General features: G+C 43.4%; 1 protein-coding gene across 3 annotated transcripts in view; it reads left to right on the forward strand.

Moving 5' to 3' along the window:
- Positions 1 to 25,754, forward strand: part of ITPR2 (inositol 1,4,5-trisphosphate receptor type 2) — a 263,467-nt gene that overhangs the window by 89,156 nt on the left and 148,557 nt on the right. For all 3 annotated transcript variants that reach the window (XM_018556081.1, XM_018556080.1, XM_018556082.1), the window contains exons 10-16: positions 8,207 to 8,248; positions 17,150 to 17,301; positions 18,115 to 18,214; positions 19,869 to 20,029; positions 22,019 to 22,160; positions 23,691 to 23,852; positions 25,445 to 25,617. In XM_018556081.1, the coding sequence (XP_018411583.1) occupies positions 8,207 to 8,248; positions 17,150 to 17,301; positions 18,115 to 18,214; positions 19,869 to 20,029; positions 22,019 to 22,160; positions 23,691 to 23,852; positions 25,445 to 25,617 (932 nt within the window). The remainder of the gene's footprint in view (positions 1 to 8,206; positions 8,249 to 17,149; positions 17,302 to 18,114; positions 18,215 to 19,868; positions 20,030 to 22,018; positions 22,161 to 23,690; positions 23,853 to 25,444; positions 25,618 to 25,754) is intronic.

Consider the following 25,754-nt stretch of genomic DNA (forward strand, 5'->3'; position numbering starts at 1 on the left):
AGCTGCGGCCGCCACTAGTATATATAAAAAAACATAAGTGTGAATTGACCCTTCCAGGGTGACTCTATGTAGTTTCTTAGTTCCAGCGGCTGGCTCGTTTTCATACCTACGAAGTGGCTGTGCAGTTTCTTTAGGCCTGTTGCCCCCTCTAGTGGTCAAATACCAGAATGCAAGCACAGCAAATATGCTTTATGTTCTTGGACTGAAATGGGAACTACCACTACAACTACCTACTGTGTGAACGTGAGAGGATTTTGGTGAATTTTATAAAATACTTTCTTCCCCAATTCATTTTAGTATGAAAACCCTAAGATCAAGTATACAAGTGTCAGTTTCCTATGAACACAAGGCTACAACAAAGTATATGGTGGATTTAAATGGAGCTGTAGCATTTAAAACAATTAGCAGAGGAAAATGTCATTCATCTAAACCAACATTTTTGTGTTGGTGATCTCTGATACATAGAGAAAATACAGAAAATAGAATATCACAATAAATGTTGCATTTAGTGGTATGGCTGTGGTGTGTACCTCAGGGTCTTTATGTCTAAGGGACCTTTATTAGATGTGATGATGGCACAGGTCCTAAGACTGCTAGAGTCTAGGGGAGAAGAGGCTGTGGGGGCTGGTCTAGCAGCCAGACAGGACCGAGGGTCGGGTGAGTATTTCTTCTTTGTTTTCACCCCCGAGACAAAACAAAGTACTTAAATTAGCATTAAAGTCCCATTTTTTGACATATATCTACTGCTGGCAAGCAGTAGATATATGCAAAAACATAAAGAAAAATAAAAAAGTTAGCAAAAATGTGAATACTTACCTCTGTCTCTGCCACTCGCTACAAGCTAAAGATCTTAAGCTTCTCGAGTGGCCGAGCAGGATGATGAGCGTGGGCGCATGCACAGTAGAGATCTTCGTCAGAGAAACACAGCAGAGGTGAATGCACACAGCCATGAGCGTGCACATCAGACAGACACTGTGAGACCCGTGGAGTCTGTCCTGGATCAGAGACCGGCACCAGCGCTGGAGGGACTCCTGCAAACTACTGGAAAGAAGAAGATGATCGGATCAAGAGGCGTCATTTAAAGGGGTTCTAAACCCTCCGTTTTTTGTTGCTTATATCTACTGCTAGCAAGCAGTAGTTATAGGCAAGAAGTGTAAAAAAGAACCAAAAACCGATTTAAATCATTTTAAACTAACCTCGTTATCGCTGCGCGCTCCCGTGCCGAGAATCAGGAACTGCTCGTACGGCCGCAAAGCATCTTGGGGCGGGTGCATGCGCAGTTCCGATTCTCGGCCGGGAGACGAGCAGAGACGCAAGGTAAGTCTATGGACGCGTGCACCCGCCTGCAGACACCGCTGGATCGGAGGGACAGAGCAGTCAGCGTGGATCGGAGTGACGTCACACTGCTGGAGGGACACATGAAAACATGGGGAAAGAAGAGGAAGACCAGAATAAGAGACATCATTTGAGGTAAGTGCTAACATTTACATGGGGGGGAGGGGAAAAATGTTGGCTTTAATGTCACTTTAAGGTAAGTATTTAAAGCAGCATTGGGGGGAGGGCAATTGTAACTTTAATGTCACTTTTACCCCTATGGTGCAAGGGTAGCCCCACTGCAAGGGTTCATTTAAAAAACCCAGGAGTTGTTCTTTAAAAATAATGGGCAGTAGGGAATTGGGAAATACGACATTATGGCCTAGATATTAGGGCATAGATGGAGCTGAGGATCATAGGAAATAAATACATCTTAGTAACAAGATACAATGTAACAATTCTAGAGAACACTGGATGGAATCAGAAGATAAATGTAACCATTGCCACTATGGGGATCTGTATTTATTTCCTGTGATCCTCAGGTTCACCTAGTGGCCATATTGAGGTATTTTCCTGATTCACTGCTGCCCAATAGCCTGAGAAAATAGCCTCAAGAGCTTTCAATTCTGCCCCATTCTCACAACAGCTGGTTAATTTGCACAGGACAAATGCACAAGTAGTTTTGTTGGAAGCATAACTATGCAGATGTTTTATAAATAGATCCCTCATGTGTTGTGTTGCCTTTCTGTATGAAGAATTGTTGGCTCTGTGGGGCTTGCTTTGTGGGTGTCATCCTTATATTTCATTAAGCCCTGTGGAAGTAAAGACCAGTAGATGAGGCCACAAATACTTGCTTATTCCTCTGTGTTAGTTATGATTTACATTTGATTTATTTATGCTCTGTGTGCAACATAAAAGTAGCATTAAAGGAGAACTATAAGGTGAGTGATTTCCACTCATCCTCTTAGTTAGAGCCGACCTGTGACTATGAAGCTGTCACAGGTCGGCTCTACCGATCGGGAAGTGAGGAGAAACATGCACTGATCCGCTCACTTCCCGATCGTCCACTTGCAGTGAGCGGTGACTGTCAGTCACATCTCCCCGCAGGGATTCCCCCCTCCCCTCTCCGATCCTCCAATGCTGACTGGAGGAACGTCAATGCTGACTGGAGGAACGGAAGGGGGAGGGGGCGGGCACAGCTGGCTCTGCCTCTAGATATTTTTCCCCCTTTCTGTATCAGACCAACCTGTCCAGCATACGTTGCCATTACAGGGTTTGGACAAACCATACACCACTTGCAGGAGTGCTCACAGTAATCAGATTTTTTGATATAGCTTAAAGTGTGTTTCCACTTCTGCAGCAAAATTGGGATAGCACCTATTTCCCATATCACTTGAAAAAATGAAACATTGCAGCTTACCTTTTTAAAAAAAATAATATTTCTGCAAACTCCAGGACTGTAAAAATCCTGTTTAGTTTCCACTGACTTTGGGGAGATTGGTGCACAGTGATTGGACCGCAAACGTGGAAATACCATTTTAACCTTTTTTGTTTTCAAAAAGAATAAATGTGCTGTGTTAGCTGAAGTTGGGCTGCAGGATTTTTTTTTAGGAACCAACTCCATTGACAGCAACCAGACAAAACCTTAAAAGTTAGGCAACAGCTGTAATTTTTAAGGAGCATTGGCCACTCCAGGGGTGGGCAACTCCATTCCTCCAGGTGTGGTGGAACTACAAGTCCCATGAGGCATTGCAAGACTGACAGCTACAGGCAGGACTCCTAGAGGTAGAGGCATGTTGGGATTTGTAGTTGCCCACCCCTGGGCTACCTGGTTCCTAGGATTCATTTTTTGCTTATAGTCCTATTTAAATTGTCATTAGACCCTTTTATATGAACCATATTTTAATTGGTTTTCTTGCCTTTTACTTGTTAGGGTGGCCCAGAGACTTAGTGCTTAGCATGCCAGCTTTGCAGTGCTGGGGTCCTGGGTATAATTCTTAGCAGGGATCCGATCCCCTGGTTCTGTCCCACCACCTAGAAATATACTTGTACGTTAAACAGCATCTGGCTGCAATGGCCAGTATTTGGATTTCCTGTGATAGAAAAAGGCCTGGCAGTCTACTTGTCTGGACCCAAACAAGAAACCCCAGTGGGTATTTATAACACGGAGCTAGCGAAATGGGCCCACGCTTACTTGACAGCATTGGATTAGAAGACATTGAACTTTCACAGAGACTCCACTAGATGGCAGCATTCACCAGTCTATGATCTGCCCCAACCTACATGGAAGAAGTGGTGTAGGCTGATTCCTCCACATGTTAACAAGCAATATTATTTATAGAGCCGTCCGCTCCTAAATAAGAAGTGTCCAGTTGACAGTTCCCAGTAGGCTTCTTATAACACCATGTTAAATATAATACAGCTGGTGGCCTGGACCCAGTTTTCCCAGGCTTTAGGAAAACGCTACTTTTTCATGTTGTACTACACCACTGATCAGGATCTAAATACATGGTTAGCACCACAAGCCACCTGCAGAGAAAAGAACATTTCCTTCCTCTTTGATTCATCATTTGTTCATTTATGTATATGTGTTTGGCCTTGTTGCCCCCTGGCCAGAGTCCCTTGCCATCAGGAGCTGGTCTCCTACAGGGGCTTGTGTTACAAACAGCTGCCAGCTTTCCCTCTGCCCTCCGCCACGTCTTCATATTCACTGCAGCTTTACGCTCATTGGCTGAAAGTAGCCCAATCTCTAACATCTTTTTTTGGCTATAACATGTTGATGTCCCATAAAAGGTCATTTTTCTCTATTTTTATAGTTACATTTTATATATATTATGTATATTTTATGTTAAATGAATACTTGGTGAGCTTGTCATGGAGATACTTGCTCAGTCACTTCCTGTTATGGGGTGACAGCGCTCTGGCCCTGACTCAGTGGCGTCACAAAGGGGGTGCGGCCCGCACCGGGTGACACCATCAGAGGGGGTGACACTAAATTGACTAACAGTCATTTTGGCGTCACTCCTTTTTCAGGCCCCGTTCACACCAGGGCGGTTCGGCCGCGCAGATCCGTCGACATGAACGATCCCATACATTGCTATGGGGACCGTTCATGCAACCGCGCGGCTCAGCGCGATCCGAACTGCCCCCCGCCCGAACTGCTCCCTGCGCAATTAATTGCTCCTTGTACAATTAAACCCAATTAAAAATTCCCAAAACCTCCCTTTTGAAATCAGCGCGGAAACTGCGCTGATCCGCAGCCGCCCTGGTGTGAATGGGCTGTAAAAGTAGAGCACTCGGTCATGGACCGAGAGCTAGACCGCATCATGAGAGAAAGGGGGAACCCGACATACCTGATCCTGCTGGGTCAATACATATCCCCTCCTTTCTTTGCCGGTGTCCATCACCAAGATGGCCGCTGGCAGTGAAGTACATCACCGCACATGTGTGATGTCACACCACTTATGTCATGACGCATAAGTTGTGGCTGTACCGGGTGACATTCACCCTAGTGCCGCCGCTGTCCTCACTCTCAAACATTTTTCTGCATTGTCACCCTTTTATACCCTGCCAGTGAAAATTAAAAGCGACCATACTGATGCACCTTAAACAGGCCTGGTCCACGGTTGTCACCATAGGAAACCCACCCTGAGATATGCCATGGAGCTGTTGCTGAAGTAAATCTAGAAACAAAGGGGCTGTGGAGGTACAACAAAGTATTAAAATAAGGTGAAAAATATTTTAATTAAAGAAAAATAGCAGTTTTTTTTTTATAGTATGTAGAGCGTTCGAAAACTAAATGTCACCAGCCTATTGCAGTTCCCTGTACAGCAGAGCTCAGATTGGCACAGGGAGAAGCACCACAAGGAGTCAAATGGTTCTGCAGTGCCTGTTTTGCTTTCAAAGGACCATTGTGATAGAAGAAGAGAGCAGAGTGACAGAGAAATGAGCTCATTCATCTTCTGCTTCTCCTTTCACTGGCCAATCACAGCCTGGGGGAGGGATAAGACCTGTAAATGTTACATATCTACACCAGAGAAAAATAGACCAGGCTGTGCTTTGGATGGATGGACAGGCATGCAACTCCTTTGGCAGGTTAAACAGCTCCCACACATGAACTTCATCTGTGTATTTAGCATCTTGTCTGCCATTCGGTCCTAAAGAGATGCAGGAGCTGCCATTGCTGACCTGTATTTGAAGATGCTACTCGCCTGGCTGTTATAGTGACCAACAGCCGTCTTGCTGTCTGAGTCACTGAGCCAGAAAAAGCAAGCAGATCAATCAGAACTTCATTAAGTTTCTTCTGAAAAGTTTTTTTTTTCAAGCTGATCACAAAGAAAAAGACAATAGTTTCCTTTAGAGCAAATCATGTTGTGAATTCCATAAGCCGCGTTTCTTTCCTTTTTCTGATTTCTGTATCCATAAAACAAGAAGAAATTGTTGAAGGAGAAGCTGGTATTGTCTGCTGTGTGCACCTTCCCCTCTGCAGACCTTCTCGCCCAGCGCCAAGGATGACAAAGAACAAATGATACAGAACAGAGAGGATTACGCACACAATCATGTATTCATTAAGTAATGGGACTTAGACGTTGCTTTGTCTTAAGTCTCATTGAAGCCCCCGCTGTGCGTTCTCCAGGTACGAGAGTTTCCGGGGGCACCTCTATACCGCCAGTGAATTGATGACAATGTAAACGCTTCATGTCCACGCCAATCACACTTACAGCTTTGAAATCGTTATTGTCAGGTTAGAGTGTATCAACCCAGGCACTCAAAACTCGAATAATCTTTAACATGTTCATGTCAGTTTAAAGGAGAACTATGAGGTGAGTGCTTTTCACTCACCTCATAGTTCTAGCCGACCTGTGACAATGAGACTGTCACAGGTCGGCTTAGTAGATCGGGAGGTGAGTGAACACATACCGGCGTTCGCTCACCTCTCGATCCTGTCACGTCTCTCTGCCGTGACAGCGAAGGGGCTGGATTCCCCTCTCCCCGCTCTGATCCGCCAGCGCTGACTGGCGGAACGGACAGGGGAGGGGGCGGGTACAGCTGGCTCTCCCTCTAGATAGGCAGAGCCAGCTGTCAGTCACGCAGCTGGGCGGATCCAGACATAATTGTCGTGATCCGCTTCAGCTGCGGCGTCTTAGTGTACAGCAGCTCGCGGTATACTGAGCCTAGGGTGACGGGAGGACGCTAGTTTGTGTCCTCCCGTTACCCTAAGGAGAACGAATAGGGAAAAGCCTTAAACCCATAGTTCTCCTTTAAAAGTCATTTTTGATATTTTTTTAAAAAAGAGAACTATGGTGTAACCTTTTCATCCCATAGTTCTCTTTAGGGTCATAGGAGGACATATACTAACCTCCTCCTGTGACCCAAAGCTCAGTATACAGTATAGCGAGCTATTGCCTGTTATATACTGAGAGCGCCGCACCCGGGACGGATCCCGACAATACTGTCGAGATCCACTCAACTGGTTGATTGACAGCTGGCTCTGCCTATCTAAAGGCCATGAAGGTCCATCTTCAGGTACTTCCTGTTATATTATAAGGTCATAACATTCTGCCCCTGTCTCTTACTCCCCATTCACACTTGACCGTTTCAAGGACGTGCGTCAAATCTGCAAAAAATGTGCACATTTTTGTTTGCAAAATGTGTCAAAAATGCGCATGCTTTGCCATTACCGTTAATGGCACCCCAAATGCGTCCAGGAAGACGCGCACAAACTGTGAAGAAAAAAATCAGGAATTTTGCTATTTTTCCACGTTTTGTCACACATTTGAAATCCCGTTGAGATCAATAGGGACACGTGGCAAACGCAGAAAACAAACGCGCGCTACGTATAGGGGTGAATGGGGCATAAAACATACATCTGTATTGTCACCCTGTCGCACGTTGTCCTTCCTAATGGATGTTTCTAAACACATTATGCAGCCATGGTCCACGGTTGTTACCATCAGGAGACTTGTGCTGAGAAAAGCCATGCAGCCATCACTGGAGTGCATGTAGACAGGAAGTGAGAGCAGAGAGCCTGCAGGAGATCAGCAGGTGCAGCCCAGGATGAAAGAAGGCTAAAACAAGAATTTTATTGGAAATAAAAAGATGATTGTTTATGATACACAGCGCTAAATTGTATTCTTTGTACATAGTTTACATTTATGTAGTTATACTTTTTTAAAGCTGTCACAAACCTGGATCATTTAAAGCAGAATTTGCCATTTTCTGGACGCTGGGTAAAACTGTGCCCCTTTCTATCCATGACAAGAGGGTTAGGACTTATATCAGGTTTTTATTTCGCCTTGTGACCATTGTCACCAGGACTGAACAGTAGCCAAGTACACATTTTTGAGTTGTCACCTGAAAAAAAAAATGAAGGGAATACTTGTTCCTTTAACTTTATTAGATGGGATTTCCTCTTCCTTTAGAGAGATTTCCTTTTACTTTCTGTTGTGTCTGCAGGGCAGGAAGTGATGGGAAATCTCCCCAATTTGATGCAGATGGCAAATAAGTGTTTTTAACCATTCCCTTGTGTTTGTTTGTGTGTGTGTGTCTGTCTCTCTCTCTGTCTCTCTCTCCCACCCCCTCTCCCCCCCTCTCTCTCTCTCTTCCCCTCTCTCCTCTCTCTCTCTCCCCCCTCTCTCCTTCTCTCTCTCCCCCCTCTCTCCTTCTCTCTCTCCCCCCTCTCTCCTTCTCTCTCTCCCCCCTCTCTCCTTCTCTCTCTCCCCCCTCTCTCCTTCTCTCTCTCCCCCCTCTCTCCTTCTCTCTCTCCCCCCTCTCTCCTTCTCTCTCTCCCCCCTCTCTCCTTCTCTCTCTCCCCCCTCTCTCCTTCTCTCTCTCCCCCCCTCTCTCTCTCTCTCATAATTATGTGCTTAGTGATAACTTTTGTCTGTTTCAGCTCAACCCAGATTATCGGGATGTCAATGACGGCAAAGTTACGGTGAGTATCTATTTGTGTGGTCAGGCAGGAACGGGAACACAGTGATGACCTTATTGTGTATTAGTGTGGCGATACTTTTTCGTTCTCCCTCTCCCCAAGCTGTCCCGCCTATAGGAGCACTCTTTCCATGTGTATCTAAATCCAATAACAAAAGTGTAATATATTGCAGCTTACCAGTCCTTAGGGTGATCCTGCCAGTCACATACTTCCTGTTCTACGGTGACAACTAGGGATCAGCTCAGGTTCGGATCTGTCATGTCTTCTTAAGCTGGTCATACACTCTGCGAATTCATCCAGAACCGGACCATATCCACTCAGTGGGTGGTGAGCAGCCTTCCGTCCGGCATCCTTCAATCGATCAGCTGCCATCACTGTTGGGGTATTATGACAGCGGCACGCCCGCCCTTGTCAGGATTCAATGACCCAGTGGGAGAGTCTTCCGCCCACGCTAAACATCTACTAAACATCATTTTAGGGATGCACCAATACCAGTTTTGCAGTATCGAGTGCGAGGACCGATATTTATCTTTCGATACTCGCCGATACCTGTACTTCCGCTAGCATGGAGCCGTCTTCCCAGCCAATCAAGAAGCCGGGCAGCGTGTCATTCGGCACCGATACCAGTATCGGTGCATCCCTACTTATTTTTTTGTTTTGTTCGGCCTGCGGTTTGAATGAAAGAAATATAACCGTGTGGTCAGCTTAAAAAAAGAACTCCAGGAATGAATTAAATGAACTGCTCATTTTTGTCTACGGGGTGGAATACAAAAGATCAACTCACCCGATCCTCAGTCCTGCGGCAGTCCGCGCTTACCACTTGTCCCTTTCGCTCCAGCTGTGCGTCGGCATCCTCACGTCTAATACAAGTGAATGGAGCTGCATTAAACGTGATGACTTCAGCAGTCCATCGGAGCCTGGCAGAGTAGGGGCTGCAGGGAGCGGTCTAGCAGTCACGCGGGATCGAGGATCAGGTATATATGTCTTCTTTAATCCAGACCCTAGAGCAAAACAAGCAGTTAACTTTTGCAGTGCAGGGGTAGCTCCACTACAAGTTTTAATTGTGTTAATTCCTGGAGTTCTTCTTTAAGAAAGTGTAGGTATGCTGCCATAAGTCCTAGATAAGTCAGCATTGCCAAAGAAGGTGGTTCAAGTTTTGCCAGACTGAACTTGAGGCAAATACTTATTTTCAATAGAGCATTGAAAGGTTAGAACTTCTTACAATGTTTTTATTGTTGTCTTTGGCTTCCTATCCCAGTGTCCACCAATTCCCACTCCCCATTTCTTATACAGGTGTCACAGGAACAGGAAGTGAGAAAAATGCCCCTAATGGGGTCACAGATGAAAATAAATACCTGAAAGAAATTTTAACTCTTTCTCGATTTATTCAAAACTAAAATAAAATACATTTTGGATAGAGTTAGGCTTTTACTGAAATTGAGATTTGCAAATCTATACTTTGCTGGTGTGTTCTGATTTGTCAATACTGAGACCTTTGCTTGTCCTCAAATATATAAATATGTGTGGTGAAATCCGGGTTGAATAGCTTATAGCTAATTTTGGCTCTCGCAGAGACAGCCCTTCGGCCCCCGGTATTACGGAGGAGGGTGCCTGGCCCTCGCTGAGGTGGATTGGATAGGGTTGCTGTTTGCTCGTAACTCTCATAGAGGAGCTTTGTGCTGCCATGGCCTCGTACCATCTGGCTGCAGGACAGGGAGCTTATTTTATATCTCTCCGGAGAGTAGAGTTGCATGGCCAGAAGTCCCAGCAGTTCAGCAATTCCAGAAGATTCCATTGCTCCTCTCTCACTTCTTTTTATGCACATGTTTTTCACTTTTAAATATCAAGAGAGTTACAAAAACAAACTGGTTATTTTCTTTGGCTCTGTTAGTGTGTGTGTGTGTGTAGTGTGGAATAGGTGTGTGTGGGTTCAGAGTGTGCCGTTAGGACTAGGCACACTTGTGTTATTGTCTTTTCTCAGTCCATTATTTGGGTACAGGCCATATCAAATATGGGCCATTCTTTGTAACTGGACTGTGACCCCAAGTTTTACAGTGTCATTGTTCTGGGACCCCCAAGTGTCATTATGTAATTGGTCTTGGATCCCAAGTGTGAGTGTATTATTGTTATAGTGCTTCCAGGTGTCACTGTGCCATCGTTCTGGGATCCCAAGTGTCAGTGTATCTTTGCTTTGGGATCCCCAAGTGCCATTGTTTTGGGACCCCAAGTGTTAGTGTATCATTAGTCTTGGATCCCATGTGTCATTGGTCTTGGAACTCAAGTGTCGGTGCTTTATTGGTTTTGGATCCCAAGTGTCATTGTGTCATTGTTTTGGGACCCCAAGTGTCAGCGTGTCATTGGTCTTGGATCCCAAGTGTCAGCATGTCATTGGTCTTGGATCCCAAGTGACAGTGTGTCATTGGTCTTGGAACCCAAGTGTCAGCGTGTCATTGGTCTTGGATCCCAAGTGTCAGTATGTCATTGGTTTTGGACCCCAAGTGTCGGTGTCATTGTTTTGGGACCCCAAGAATCATTGTGTCATTGGTCCTGGAATCCAAGTGTCAGTGTGTCATTGGTTTTGGATCCCAAGTGTCATTGAGTTGTTGTTTTGGGACCTCAAGTGTCATTGTGTCATTGGCCTTGGATCCCAAGTGTCATTGTATCATTGTTTTGGGACCCCAAGTGTCAGCGTGTCATTGGTCTTGGATCCAAAGTATCATTGTTTTGGGACCCCAAGTGTCAGTGTGTCATTGTGTCAGATTGAATTTTTGGCCGATTCAGCAGGAGACGGACGAAATTCGATGGCCTTTACACTTTAACCGATCACTCATGCCCCTATGTCCTAATCCGAATCTTAACCTTAATACTTAACCCTTGACCCTGACCTAGCTCCTAATATTTCCTTAACCATTTGTTTATACTTAAGGCTACCATACACTTATAGTTTTTTCTCGTTCAGCCCCGTGTATGGGCTCTGTGTATGAGCAGCTTAACCCCCTCCAGGCAGCTGTGACAAAGGACCATTCTGTGCCAAAACAGCACCAACATCCCAACGTTAAAAGCTTTTAAATCCAATTGTGCACTTGTTCTGGGAATGTATGAGCATAGTTGAGTAAACATTATCAAAAGAGACTCATTCTGCTAATTTTCACCTAGTCCTTTAACTGTATAATTTTTTTTTTTTTTTACATTCTGACATCATCATGAGAACAATCAAGGGACTTTATTATATTTACACACCGATAACGTCAAGGTAATATAGAAGGACTGTGGGTGTATGAGGAGGCGGCCTGTCGTCTCATACGTAGATTATCACGTCTTATCTTTCTGGAGTTATACTTAGCACAGGAGGAAAGCGACAATTCAAGCCTAAGAAATGGAAAAGCGTAGAAAGCAGGGACTATAATTTATACAGCTGACAGAGTCCCCTCTGTGTGATCTGGCACACACGTCCTAGTTGCACGTCGGGCTCTTGCAGCCATGACAAGCGCAGTGACTTCAATACCCATGAGCGCCTTTTCCGGTTCTACAAGGAGAAGTTTACGTTGCTGTTCCTTTTCATGTCAATAGTACCCTAGCACAGAGAATGTTAAACCTAACTCCAGCGGGGAACGGATAGAACCTATTGCATGTTTGCTTCACAGCCATTGTGAGAACATCGAGATAGCATCTATTAAGCCTCCTAAACCATCATCCGTGCTTTCTATCAAGTCATCCACATAAGCTTGAAGGGGGGGTGCCCTTTAACCCCCAAAATGCATTGGCTGCATATTTGGACACTTGCTTAATCAATAAATGCAATATCTTTTCCAAACTTATTGTGGCGCTCCTCACTCAACCTTCTCAACATTTCAAGGCCCTAGAGAATCCAACTAGCACAAGACCCTCCATGAGTTGAGCTAACACAGAATACCGGTTGTCCAAAATTTCAAGCTCTATCTCAAAAGTTTCCAGCCAAGAATATTTTTGCCATTTGTGTCCCTATTGGGCCATCTCTCCAAGTTTGACACAGACCAAAACAAAAAGACAAATGTAGCAGAGTGAGGAAGGGTCAGAAATGACAACGGTTTTATTGTTGTCTGTGCCTTCCTGTTCCTTATCACCCATTTCTTACAGGCGTTTCAAGTGACTCCCCCAACTCTTCTTATAAAATTATGAAATTAATTCAAATCCAGCAGGGATGATGGGAACCCCTCATAATGAACTCATCAGGAGTGCTGACCCAGGAACTCAGCACCGGGATGATGGGCATCACTCATAATGGGTACAGCAGGTGTGCAGACCCAGGAACTCAGCACAGGGATGATGGCATCCCTCATAATGGACACAGCAGGTGTGCAGACCTGTGAAATCAGCACAGGTATGGTGGAACCGCTCATAATGGGCACAGCAGGTGTGCAGACCCAGGAACTCAGCACAGGGATGATGGGCATCCCTCATAATGGACACAGCAGGTTTGCAGACCTGGGAACTCAGCACAGGGATGGTGGAATCCCTGATAATGGGCACAGCAAGTGTGCAGACCCTGGAACACAGCAGAGTAATGGTGGGAAGTTCTGGGAACCCCCTCATAATGGGCACAGCAGGTGTGCAGACCCTGGAACTCCGCAGAGTAATGGTGGGAAGTTCTGGGAACCCCCTCATAATGGGCACAGCAGATGTGCAGACCCAGGAACTCAGCAGAGGAATGGTGGTAAGTTCTGGGAACCTCTCATAATGGACACAGCAGGTGTGCAGACCCAGGAACTCAGCAGAGGAATGGTGGGAAGTTCGGGGAACCTCTCATAATGGACACAGCAGGTGTGTGGATCTAGGAACTCAGCACAGGGATGTTGGAACCCCTGATAATGGGCACAGCAGGTATGAAGACCTGGGATCTCAGCACATTGATGGTGGGAGCCCCTCATAATAGGCACAGCAGGTGTGCAGATATTGTAAATATATTAAAAATGAAATTCACGTATTAAAGCTTATATGAGATTAAAGGGATTTGGCTTAAATTATATGTAAACCTTAACCGTGACCTCTTATTTGCTTCCTTTTGGTCTGTTAAATATACCATTGAAAGTGACGTGTAATATTGGTTTGAGACAGTGCCCGTTTGCCTTGCCCAGAGCTCTGTGAATTACAGGACACATCCCACCTATGTACTGGAGAGGGGAAAGTGTTCTGTAGTACTAACACAGTTCCTAGGTTTAAAATAATTTCTCTTCAGCACTAAGCTGATTTATGTTTTCTGGTCCTTTATTTAAAAAATGGCTTTCCTAATGAATTCCAGCCCTCTTTTCTTTTCAAAGCAATCTGCAGAGTCATAAAATCTGCAACATGCTGTTTTCGGGTCACAGGATAATTGAGCGATTTTAGAGTTGCAGGCGTTGCAGCATTAGGGGTTAAGTGGTTGGGGGAACTCCGCTCACAGTAACAGAAGCTGTGCCAGCTCAGCTGCCTCTGAGGCTGAATCAGCTGGGGAATCACACAGCCTGTGTCTTCCAGGGAGTCTTGAGTGGTGGAGCGTGATGCCTCTGCTAAAAATGGAGATGACTCACGGCTTAGTCAACAGCAAAGGTGTTTGTGGAAGCGAGAGGCTTCACAGGGGTCTGCAATGTAAGGAGAGGCATGAATGCGCCCATGTGCTGCGACACCCGCAGCCTGCTCAAACACCCCCTCCTTGGATCGCTAACGGCTATAATATCACAAGTCACCCCTCTGCCTGGCATCTGCAGACTGAGGACCATATGCTTGTTATTTGTTTCAATTTATTAAACAATTTGCCAAAGCCACCTTGGTTTTTTTTTTACAGGATGGTGGTTAAATGGTTGTCATTCCTGTTTCGCAGCACCGGGGTCCTGGGACAGGACATGGGTAGAGGCAAAATGTCTCCAGTGTGCAGGATAGCTTAAATGAGTCTGTATGTTTGCCTGATAGCTTCCCTGATGGCACATTGGGCATATTCCAAGATAACAATGCCAGGATTCATCAGGCTCAAATTGTGAAAGAGTGGTTCAGGGAGCATGAGACATCATTATCACACATGGATTGACCACCACAGAGTCCAGACCTTAACCCCATTGAGAATCTTTGGGATGTGCTGGAGAAGACTTTACCCAGTGGTCCCACTCTCCCATCATCACTTCATGATCTTAGTGAAAAAGTAAGGCAACTCTGGACAGAAATAAATGTTGTGACATTGCATAAGCTAATTGAAATGATGCCACAGAAAATGCCAGTGGCCAGGCAGTGTATATACCGTGTTTCCCTGAAAATAAGACCTACCCCGTAAAGTAAGACCTAGCACTATTTTTCAAGATTCCTATAATATAAGACCTACCCCCAAAATAAGACCTAGTTTGGCGGTAGCATGTACTATACCGCGCTGTCCACTCTCCGCCTGTGAAAGAACGGAATCTGCTTTACCAATACTGACCAGCAGGAATATAACGAGAGCAACAGTATTATTCTCATTCTTACCATACCATTAAGGTCAGTAAATAAAAGACAGTGGACATTCTGAAGTGATTACTGTATTGGGCTGCTTTTACACTGATCCGCACAGGGCAGTCTTTAACACGGCAAAAGGGGCAGTTGCCCGGGGCCCAGTCATTGTTGTGGGGCCCAAAGCAGCTGCCACTTGAGCCCGCAAAAGATACACACGTGTCACTGTTCTGTTTACTTTGCGATCTGCATTGCATAGTGTTGCTCAGGCCCCTGCTGTACGCCGCATAGCACGACGTCTCATGCAGAGTCATCTCTCCCTCTAAGGTTTCCTCCTATCTGCTCTTTTGGAGAGCGAAAGTGCATGGCGGGAGAGGGGCAGGTAGGGGGCAGGGGGCCCAAGAACATTTTTGCCTATGGTCCAATTAATATTAAAGATGGCCCTGGATCCGCAGATGCAGCACTGTGCACCTGCAGGTTACCTGCACTAAGCCATAGTACTTGTACATGTATTGTACAGGAATAAATTTAGATTGTTGTACATTTTGTTGCACATAAAAAATAAATAAAAATAAGACATCCCCTGAAAATAAGACCTAGTGTGTTTTTTGGGGCAGAAAATATATAAGACAGTGTCTTATTTTCCGGGAAACATGGTAGTAAATACAAAATCCAGCAGGGATGGTGGGGGCCCTTCATAATGGGCAGCAAGTACTTAAGTGCACAGAGGCACAGAGGAAATTTGATGCTTATTAAATGTTCTAATAGGCAATATCCTTCTGATATGTATACAATATGGTCTATAGCTACAGATAACAGAAGATGGAAGAGTTGTGTACAAATATAGCAATAACCCCCTGTTAAAATGTACATTTTTCTAGTCACAATAGTTTTTACTGAGGGTTACAAAAAACAAGAACCATAACATACAGGTTTTGGGGCCACATACAATAATACATACAACTTCAGAAACAAAGCAATAGTCATCTCCGGGAAACATCCAAAGGTGCAGCCTTAGATAGTGCTCTAAATTGGGCACAGCCAATAAGATAATGGGCCCATGCAACACCACATAGAGACGTTGAATCAGACCCACCATGGCTTGGAGACTGGGTACACAAGGAAGGACAAGGATAGAACAGGACATCAGCGAAAATTGAAGCGCCAAAGAAGAAGAAAAGATGTTAAAAAGAATAGATATCATAAAGATGGCAAAGAGGAAAAGAACAGGAGAACAAAGGGAAGAGACCCCGGAGTATTCCGCCCACCCATCCCACCTGCAGGGTTAGAGGCAGAGAAATCAGCGCATTCGTCCACTTCCTGGGACACATAGTGAGTGGGGTCCCAGATCTTACGGAACCTCCGCGCAGTATCATGCCGATCGGCAGCAATGTGCTCATTCACCAAATACCACAACATCTAAAATAGTTTTTAAACTATTTGTCATTAATATAGGTCAGATTTTCATGTGCCCGCTTGACCTATCTCCAAAACAGCCTGTGAAAGGGGGAACTCTAATGAACTCCACGTTGTCTTTTTTTTTTCTTTCTTACTTTGCCCCCTTAAAACCCATACCAGACCGCAGTCTAGGATAAGGAAAAATTGAATTTGGGAGGACCACACATTGTTCATTACTTTTTACTTTTACACTTTTTACATTGTAGACTGGAGTGGCTGGGGATTTTACATATTTTTAAAAGGCGCCATGACTGAAAAATGGTTGAGAAACACTGGTTTAGAAGGCAGTGAAAAATGTGAATGAATCCTCTGCCCACTGCTATACACCCGTAAAAAACCTTTGCATAAAAACAGGGATTCTTGGTTTGCATATATTTCAATACATGTTCAAAATTGCCAGCTATGTCAAAGTGATCTGTCTCTGGCCAGTCCTACTTTACTGTCATTTTAAACATTTCTGTCTACAGAAGACAGGACCTCTTTCTCATTCTCCACCGCCTCAAGGAACCTGATGTTCATTCTCTCTAATAAAAAAAAATGTTAAATTTACAAATGCAATTAATAATGAATTCACTAATAAAGAGTATTGATTTATAAAGTGTATCTGAACTCAAGAACAAAAATGTAATATATTGCAGCTTACCCATCTTTAGATATGCTGGTTGCAGTAGTTTTCTTTTTCAGGGCTATTTTTCCCTTTATTTATACCTAGTGATCCTGCTAGTTACACATTTCCTGTCCTAGGGTGACAACACCTACTGTACTGTACTGTATCTATGGATGAGCAGTCACCATCAGACAGAAAGTGTTTTAGGACTACGGAACACCTTTACCTCTCTGGATTGTAAGCTCCCTGAGGGCAGGGACTGATGTGAACGTGCAACTATGTAAACGCTGTGCAAATTGATGGCGCTTTATAAATATCTGTAATAAATAAATAAAAGAAACTTCAGGCTGATCTCCTTCACATTTATATTTACAGTTTCTCATTTAATATTTGTGCTCACTTTGCAGAAGGAAGGTGAATTGCCGGTGTCGAAGAGGAAATGGCAGGCAGGAGAGAAGATTATGTTCACACTGGTGTCTGTACCGCACGGGAACGACATTGCGTCACTCTTTGAACTGGACGCCACGACCCTGCAGCGGGCTGACTGCTTGGTGCCCAGGTAGAGCCAGACTGCACCAGATTCTGTCCGGCAGTTCTGCGCCTTTTTTGCCAACATTGCACTGCAACCTTTAGGGCTTATTCACACAGGCGTGTACGTCCATACAGCGTGCATGCCCATGCAAAGACTCGATCCCGGGAGGGACAAGTGTTGCATGTAATTGTGTGCAACAGCCTGTACCTGCCTTTGAGAGGACGCAGCTGCACGCAGTTACATGCGGCTACACGCAGACCCGAACCTGTACATCTGTACACACCCGTGTGCCCTTTAACTCTCTTTTCAATGTAACAATAAAACTTTTATTTTGGCAAGAGTGGGAAAGAGTTACAACCTATCATATGAAGGTTTTTATTGCTGTGGTCTTGTTGTGGAAATTTCCCCCCACTCCCTGCCCTGATTACAATGTTTCACCTGGGCAGGAATTAAGGGGAAATCTCCAGTGGGGACACAGACAACAATGTAAAGCTGCTAAGAAAAAAAAAGAAAGATTGTTTTTTTAAATTTTTTTTATTTACCGTCTTGTCCTTCCTTGAAATGTACCTTTAGCAGTGCTATGGGAGGGTTCCAGCAGGCTCCACACACTGCAGGCTTCCCACAGAAAACTACAGGAGGGGGTGGATACAAGTCACCTTGCACAAGGAGAGAGAGCAGCAGTGACTGGTCATTATTCCAGGAGGTTCCTGCATACAATTTCTTGTATTTGCTTATCCTGTAAAAATATTTTTTTTTTCACATTCTTTTCATATGGAAAATATACATTGTATATTTTTATCAGCTTTGGTTTTCAGGAAAAAATGTTGTTTCTAAATGTAGGAACTCCTACGTCAGACTGCGCCATCTTTGTACCAACACCTGGGTGACCAGTACTAGTATTCCCATTGACACAGATGAGGAAAGGCCAGTCATGCTGAAGGTAAGAAGCCAATACTGGCAGTATTACCGAATTAGACCGCTCAGGGATTTACAATGGTGGGATCAATACTCTGTAGTTCTTGTCCACCGTATCTAGTGTCAAGTTTTTATTTCTGTCTGTGTCCCAGTTGGGAAGATTTTTGTCTCACTTTCCGTCCATGTGAAAAAAAATCGGGGAACATAGGTTTCACTGGGACAAAAAACACAGACAGCAATAAAAAAAATTGTCAAAAGCTTTCTCACTCTACTAAAAAAGTTTCTTTTTAAACAGATTTTTAACGAAAGGGGGACACCAAAAAACAAAACTGTGCTGGGGTTGGGCTTTCATTGTTGCAGTCAGTCAATGGAAGACTGTTCATTAAAGTACCTTATGACTACTGTTTACGTGCAATGGACCACGCTTTTTTTTTTTTTGCAGTTGCCCACCAAATGCTAGGGGACATTAGATGTAGACTTTAAGTACAGTAGATTATGGAGCTCAAAAAGAGCAGATCATAAGGATAATCAGATACAATACATTTAGTTAGAGTCTATAGCAAACGCGTTTCAGGAGTCATATGATCTCACCTTCTTCAAGGCTTTAAAACAGATGCATACCATCTAATGTTATGGTTAGTGAATGACAGATTAAAATCAGCTTGAAATACTGTTTAACATTGCAACAAAGCGGACAGCTAATCGGTGGCTGGTGTTTATAATGTTTTACTTTATACCCTGCCTGGCCAAACAAAAAGACACATTTGATTATATCATTAGACCATCTTTAGCTCTGATTCCGGCATGCATTCGCCATGGCATTGTTTCCATAAGCTTATGCAATGTCACAACATTTATTTCCGTCCAGAGTTGCATTGGATTTTCTCCAAGATCTTGTAGTGATGTCAGACCACTGCGTAGTCTTCTCCAGCATATCACAAGGATTCTCAATGGGGTTAAGGTCTGGACTCTGTGGTGGCCACTCCATGTGTGAGAATGATGTCTCATGCTCCCTGAACCAATCTTTCACAACCTGAGCCCGATGAATCCTGGCATTGCCACCTTGCAATATGCCCAATGTGCCATCAGGGAAGAAAAATCCCATTCATGGAAAAACTTGGCCATTCAGTATATTCAGGTAGGCAGCTGACCTCATTTTTTTGGGGACATAAAGTCCTGAACCTAGTGATTATCCAATGGAAGGCTCTGACCTATTTGCTTAGCTAAAGCCTGGTGGGGACTTCATTTTTTTTGGCCAGGCAGTGTATTTATAGATGCTAGCATCCTCCTGGATGTCCACTTATCCTATCTCGAGCTAATGTTAATCTGTCATTCACCACTGCAGTAAAATTAGACAGCATGCATCTGCCTCAGACCTTTGAAGAAGGTGGATTTATGCGACTCCCGAAATGCGTTGGTTATGGACTTGAAAATAAAGAGCTTATTGTATTATTGCTAGTTGGCTGACCATGAAGCCTTGACAGAAATCCCCATGGTCCTGATCTGGTTTTGGGGTCCTCCACAGCCTGGGCATTTATGTATAGACTCCCTTCAAAACATCATTATTAGTATTTTCCAACAATTTTAACAGTTTTTCTGCTAGCTATCATCTATAGTTATAACCTGATATACATTTACTGCTATTGACAAGAGTTTGCTCATGTAAATCCATCCAATAGATTGGAACGTGCCAAACGAAGGAAGATAAGGAAGCTTTTGCCATCATCTCTGTTCCGCTGTCGGAGGTGCGAGACCTGGATTTTGCCAATGACGCCAACAAAGTTTTATCCTCCACGGTCAAGAAGTTGGAGTATGGAACCATCAATCAGAATGAGCGAAGGTTTGGCCATTTTGCTCTTGGGCAAATTATTTCTTCAAGTCTGTCAAACTGTCATGTTATACTGTTTGTTGGCCACGTTCAGTTCTGAAGTCATTTTTGAATATGGTTGTGCCTTTTTTTTTTAAAGACAAATCATTGAATATGCAGTAGATTGATTACTCCACACTTTATCTCATAAAATCATTTACATTTTGCTGGAAACAAGATATTCAGAGGAAAAATTATTGAGGTAACCACAAATATCACAAGATGTTTAAAGAAAACTGTAAAATTGTTGCATGATGTGATCATTGTTAACGTGACACTATACTCAGAACTTAAATCCTAAAAATGCATTTAGGTACTTTAACTATTAACTAAAATGTGTCTTATTTGTGTATCACTCGGCTGTAAATCCTCAAATCATCTCTGAATTGGTGCCGACACTGTCCTTCCTTCTGGTGGGTGGCTACTTTTGTTCTCAATGGTCGCTGTGTGTGTTATAAAGTAGTCACCGCTCCAAGCTCACTCCCATGATGCACTACAATCTCAGTACAAATTAGTAAACTAAACATGAGATTGTAGTCTATCATGGAGGGAGCTTGGAGAGGTGACTACTTTACAACACACACAGGGACCATGGAGAAAAAAAGTAGCCACCCTCCAGAAGGAAGTACAGTGTCAGAGATGATTTGAAGATCTACAGCCAAGTGATACACAAATAAGTTAAATTTTTATTAATAGTTAAGGTACTTAAATGCATTTTTAAGATTAAATTCTTGAGTTTAGTGTCACTTTACGGTGGCCATACCAATTACAATCTAATTTACAATCTTTATGTTTAGATTTACATATTTTCTTTAGTTATTATGGTTAAACAATGAATTAAAAAAGACAAATATAAAACATTGCATATCAATAGTTTGTATTCTCATTTCTAGCCAGCAAGTGGCACTCTAGGCACCTCTTTATATGTTTTTCAGGCTCTCCATATCTGCTTTAGTTGTGGTCCACTACTAAAGCTATCATTTACACATGCAGCTGAATAAGTCAGAGCAATCACTCCTCCTTCTCTCTCTCTCTCTCTCTCTCCCTCCCTCCCTCCTGATCTATTCTGAGGGCTCTGTTCACATTTTCAATTCAAGTAGAGAAAAAGACCTTGAAAGTAAACAGTTCCCGCTATTTTTCTCTTTAGAAAACAAAATCATATTAAATGTATTTATACATTATACATATATACATTTGTCCCTTTAAAACACCTATTTTTGGGAGCTAAATCAAAATAAACTGAATTCGGTCTGTTTTATAAATATTTATTAATTTTCAAACATCAATTCAATTTCACATATTTTACAAAGTTGACATACAATCAACATTAAAACAAGACCAAACAAGACATTGCCTTAATTCCTTCTAACCTCCGTATTATACCCATTATCCATAACCCAATCTATGTCTGCGCAGGGCCATCCTCCCCTATTTTACCCTTTAACGTGATGTCATATTATATTTAACCTTATTATTAACTACCAGTTATTTTTAGTTTCATTAGTGTTTCCATTTCTTTACTGTTTAAGCCCTTCAGCTCAGACAATAATTTTGTGCTTTCCATAAATCGATACTCTATGTGCCAAATGTTTTATCAAAGTGAAAAGTGAATCAATATTTAATTAATTTTATTAATCAAAATGTGATAGTGTGTGTCTTTCTCAGTTTACAAAATTCATGGAGTTCATGTACAATAAATAGACGGCTTTGCTTTTACAGGGTTATTCACTAAAGGGTGAAGAGTTTGAAGAAGGCAGGAGAAGTAGACAATGTAGGCCAACATAGCTGAAAAGTGAGCTGGATTGGAGAACTTTTCCAAATCAGCTATGTCGTCCTAGATTATTCACTTCTCCTGCCTTCTCCAAAACTCTTCACCCATTTGTGAATAACCCTGTTAATGTTTTCGGAAGATGATCATCCATATCTTGCTCTCCCTATGATTCATGTTTTCTCTCCGTTCAGGTTTGTAACCAAACTCTTGGAAGATCTGATATTCTTTGTAGCTGGCGTCCCAAATAACGGACAGGAAGTACTGGATGTAATTGTCACCAAACCCAACCGGGAAAGACAAAAGTTAATGAGGGAGCAGAATATTTTAGCTCAGGTGAGCAGCAACTTAATCGGGAATTAGCAGAAAGCCCAGAGAGAAATATAAGTCTAAAGGCTTGAGTTTGTAATGCACATCTGAATGCTTGTTGCTCAAATGAATGCACAGCTCAACAATTGACAAGAGAAGGCTGCATTGGACCTGATATGCTTGCAGTCCAAATGCACCTAAATTGGTTCTGCTGCATCTGAAAAAAAGGTCAGATGCAGTTTCTGAACTGTCATCTACACCAGGGTTTCCCAAACTATTTGTAGCCACGGCACCCTATAAAGGTATGCAAAATCTTGAGGTCCCCCAGTCTAAAATGTAAAAAGCAATTTGTGGTCCCTCCATATCTAAACCAGACTCTTATCCCAGATAGGTGCCTGGTATAGATTTTAAAGAGGGAGCTCCACACATTCAATTAATCTTTGAATGGATCCCACCTTCCATAGATTAGCATTTGTTTCCATGGTGCTAACTGCTGGCCTGTCTGCAACATGTAAAGGCATGATGCTGTGCAAAACCTTTGTGGCGCCCCTGAGGAAAATGGAAGGCACCTCTGGGATTTACTCTACTCCATCAAAGTTTTTGTGAATCTGCTGATCTGCAGTTGACGTGCATTTCAAACACATGTAAAATGCTGAAAAACAACAATGGTGTTCATGCCCTTAAGGTGCCCGAATGTGTTTCAATCCGATTGTATTCGTAAAAAAAATATAAACCTGCACAGGCATTTTTTAAAATCGCGATCAACCCATTTTCTTTTAGGTCGACTCAAGAAATGATATGACAGAGCAGAATATTAATTTGTAGTATGGTTGTATTTTAAAGAAGAACTCCAAGTATGCAAAAAGTTAACATTTGCAGTGCACTGCAAGGGTTTACTGTTCTTTTTTTCTCTAAAGAAGAAAGTAACAATGTCTCTAGAAGAAAAAAAGCTGAGCTGACCCAGAGCTTGGTTTTCCTACATGGAAGCCTGCTATAAGCTGGAACTGCCGATTGCCACTTCCTGTGGCTCCTTTCTGCCCCTTTGGCATCTTGAAAACCTGGAGAAGTCATCCCAAACTATCTACCATTAGCATATGCTGGCTTCCAGGTGCCAGGGTTAACTTTATTTTTTTGGCCCTGGAGTTCAAAGTTATTTGACTAAAGAGCAACCGTTTGGAAGTATAAGGTGTAGCTCCACTGAGCAAAAATATTCTTTGTTATGATGCAAGGAAGAAGTTCAAAGAGAACTTTCTTTATCGTCTGTAAATGTCTGCTCATGGCCATCTGTGATATATTTTATGGCATAGGGTCACCTGTGGGTAGTAGGGTCACAGTTCTCTAAACTAATGAGACTCAGATCCAGTCCCTGGCTTTAGTGAAAAATTTCCTACTGACTGAAAAATTTGTCATTTTGTTATTGTCTTTCTTCTTTTCTACATGGGCAGTTGGTGAATTAGGAAACTTGAAATACAGTTACATTTATATAGAAGAGAAAGTGTTGTCTTTGTTTAATGATAACAAATGTGTTTTTTTTTTCCCTCCAATGTGTTTCCCCAGATCTTTGGCATCTTGAAGGCGCCATTCAAAGACAAGGCGGGTGAAGGCTCCATGCTGCGGCTTGAAGATCTGGGAGACCAGAGATACGCCCCCTACAAGTACATCCTGCGACTTTGTTACCGCGTCCTGAGGCACTCTCAGCAAGACTATCGGAAGAACCAGGTTAGTGTAACTGCTAGGGAAACTTGCTGGCTGTAGGATAGCGGGATGGTGGGGGAATTTAAATGCATTAATCACATACATGAATCGATCAGCCATAACATTGTGACCGCCCACCTATTATTGAGTAGGTCCCCCTTCTGCTGCCAAAACAGCCATAACCCGTTGAGGCATGGACTCTACTAGACCTTTGAATGCATGCTGTGGTACTTGGCACCAAGCCGTCAGTAGCAGATCCTTCTTGTAATTTGTGAGGTGGGGCCTCAATGGATCAGACTTGTTTTTGCAGCACATCCCACAGATACTTAATTGGATTGAGATCTGCTAAATTTGGAGGCCAAGTCAACACTTCAGACTCATTGTTGTGTTCCTCAAACCATTCTTGAACCATTTTTGCAGTGTTGCAGGGTGCATTATCCTGCTGAAAGAAGCCACTGCCATCAGGAAATACAGTTTCCATGAGGGGATGTACTTGGTCAGCAACAATGTTTAGGTGGTATGTGTCATAGTAACATCCACATGAATGGCAGAACCTAAGGCTTCCCATCAGAACATTGCCCAAAGCATAACACTGCCTACACTGGCTTGGCTTCTTCCCATAGTGTATCCTGGAGCCATCTCTTCCCCAGGTAAGCGACACACACCCACACGGCCATCCACATGATGCAAAATGAAAACATGATTTCATGATCAGACCAGGCCACCTTCCTACACTGCTCCTTGTTCCAGTACTGATGCTCACGTGGCCATTGTAGGAGCTTTTGGCAGTGGACACGGGTCAGCATGGGCACCCTAACCAGTCTATGACTACATAGCCCCATACGCAACAAACTGCGGTGCATTGTGTGTTCAGACATCTTTTTATCGGAACCAGCATTAACTTTTCTCTGCAATTTAAGCTACACTAGCTCTTCTATTGGATCAGACTACACGGGCCAGCCTTTGCCCCCCCCCACATGCATTAGTGAGCCTTGACTGCCCATGACCTGCCGACGAGTGACATTGTATTAAGTTCAATGGGCACAGCGCAGTGCAGTCTGGTTGTACCACATAGCAATCTGCTGCACCGAAAAAATTTACTGCATGCAATACTTTTTTTTTTTCAGCACACACAACCGCAGTGCAGTGTTGTTAACTGTGCCCATCCATGATAAGGCAAATTCCCTTGTCTTGCATTAGGGCTCCCCTGAAAAAAAAGGGCCAGTGCAGCCTCATTGTGCTTGGTGTGTATCCAGCCTAAATCCAGAGACAGCAAGGAAACTGGCATGTTCAGAAGGAAGGCAGCAATGGCAGGCTGCATGTGCCTCTAACTGCACTTTTCCTTTAAATATTTCTAACTTTTAAATAAAGTGAGTTTATTTAATCCTGTCATGTGATTCTTCAAACTTTGAGTTCCCTCTCTATACAAGCAGCTTTTCACATGTTAGGGTTGATGCCGGTGCCCTGAGGACTCGCAGTGTGACCGTTTAGAGTGGGATGAATTCACAAGGACTGAAAGTGGGGCATTTACTGTACGAGGGCGGCAACGGCATGACATCCGGTCCTTCCATCCTTCTTCCCAGCCACTAACACAACTGATATTCTTCTCTTCCCAGGAATATATCGCCAAGCATTTCTGTATCATGCAGTCACAGATCGGATATGACATCCTGGCAGAAGACACCATCACCGCTCTCCTACACAACAACCGCAAACTGCTGGAGAAACACATCACCGCCAAGGAGATTGAGACCTTTGTGAATTTATTGAGACGGAACCGAGAGCCGAGGTCAGTGCGAGACCGCCTACGTGTTTCTTGTCTTATGATTCAAGGAGAATAAAACAAAGTTCACAAAGTAAAAAATGTCATGTTTTCAGAAAGAGAAAGCCTTTTATATATACTTATATATATATATATATATATAT

The sequence above is a fragment of the Nanorana parkeri genome, unplaced genomic scaffold, assembly GCF_000935625.1.
Source record: "Nanorana parkeri isolate BGI_ZX_2015 unplaced genomic scaffold, ASM93562v1 scaffold224, whole genome shotgun sequence".
Taxonomy (NCBI): Eukaryota; Metazoa; Chordata; class Amphibia; order Anura; family Dicroglossidae; genus Nanorana; species Nanorana parkeri.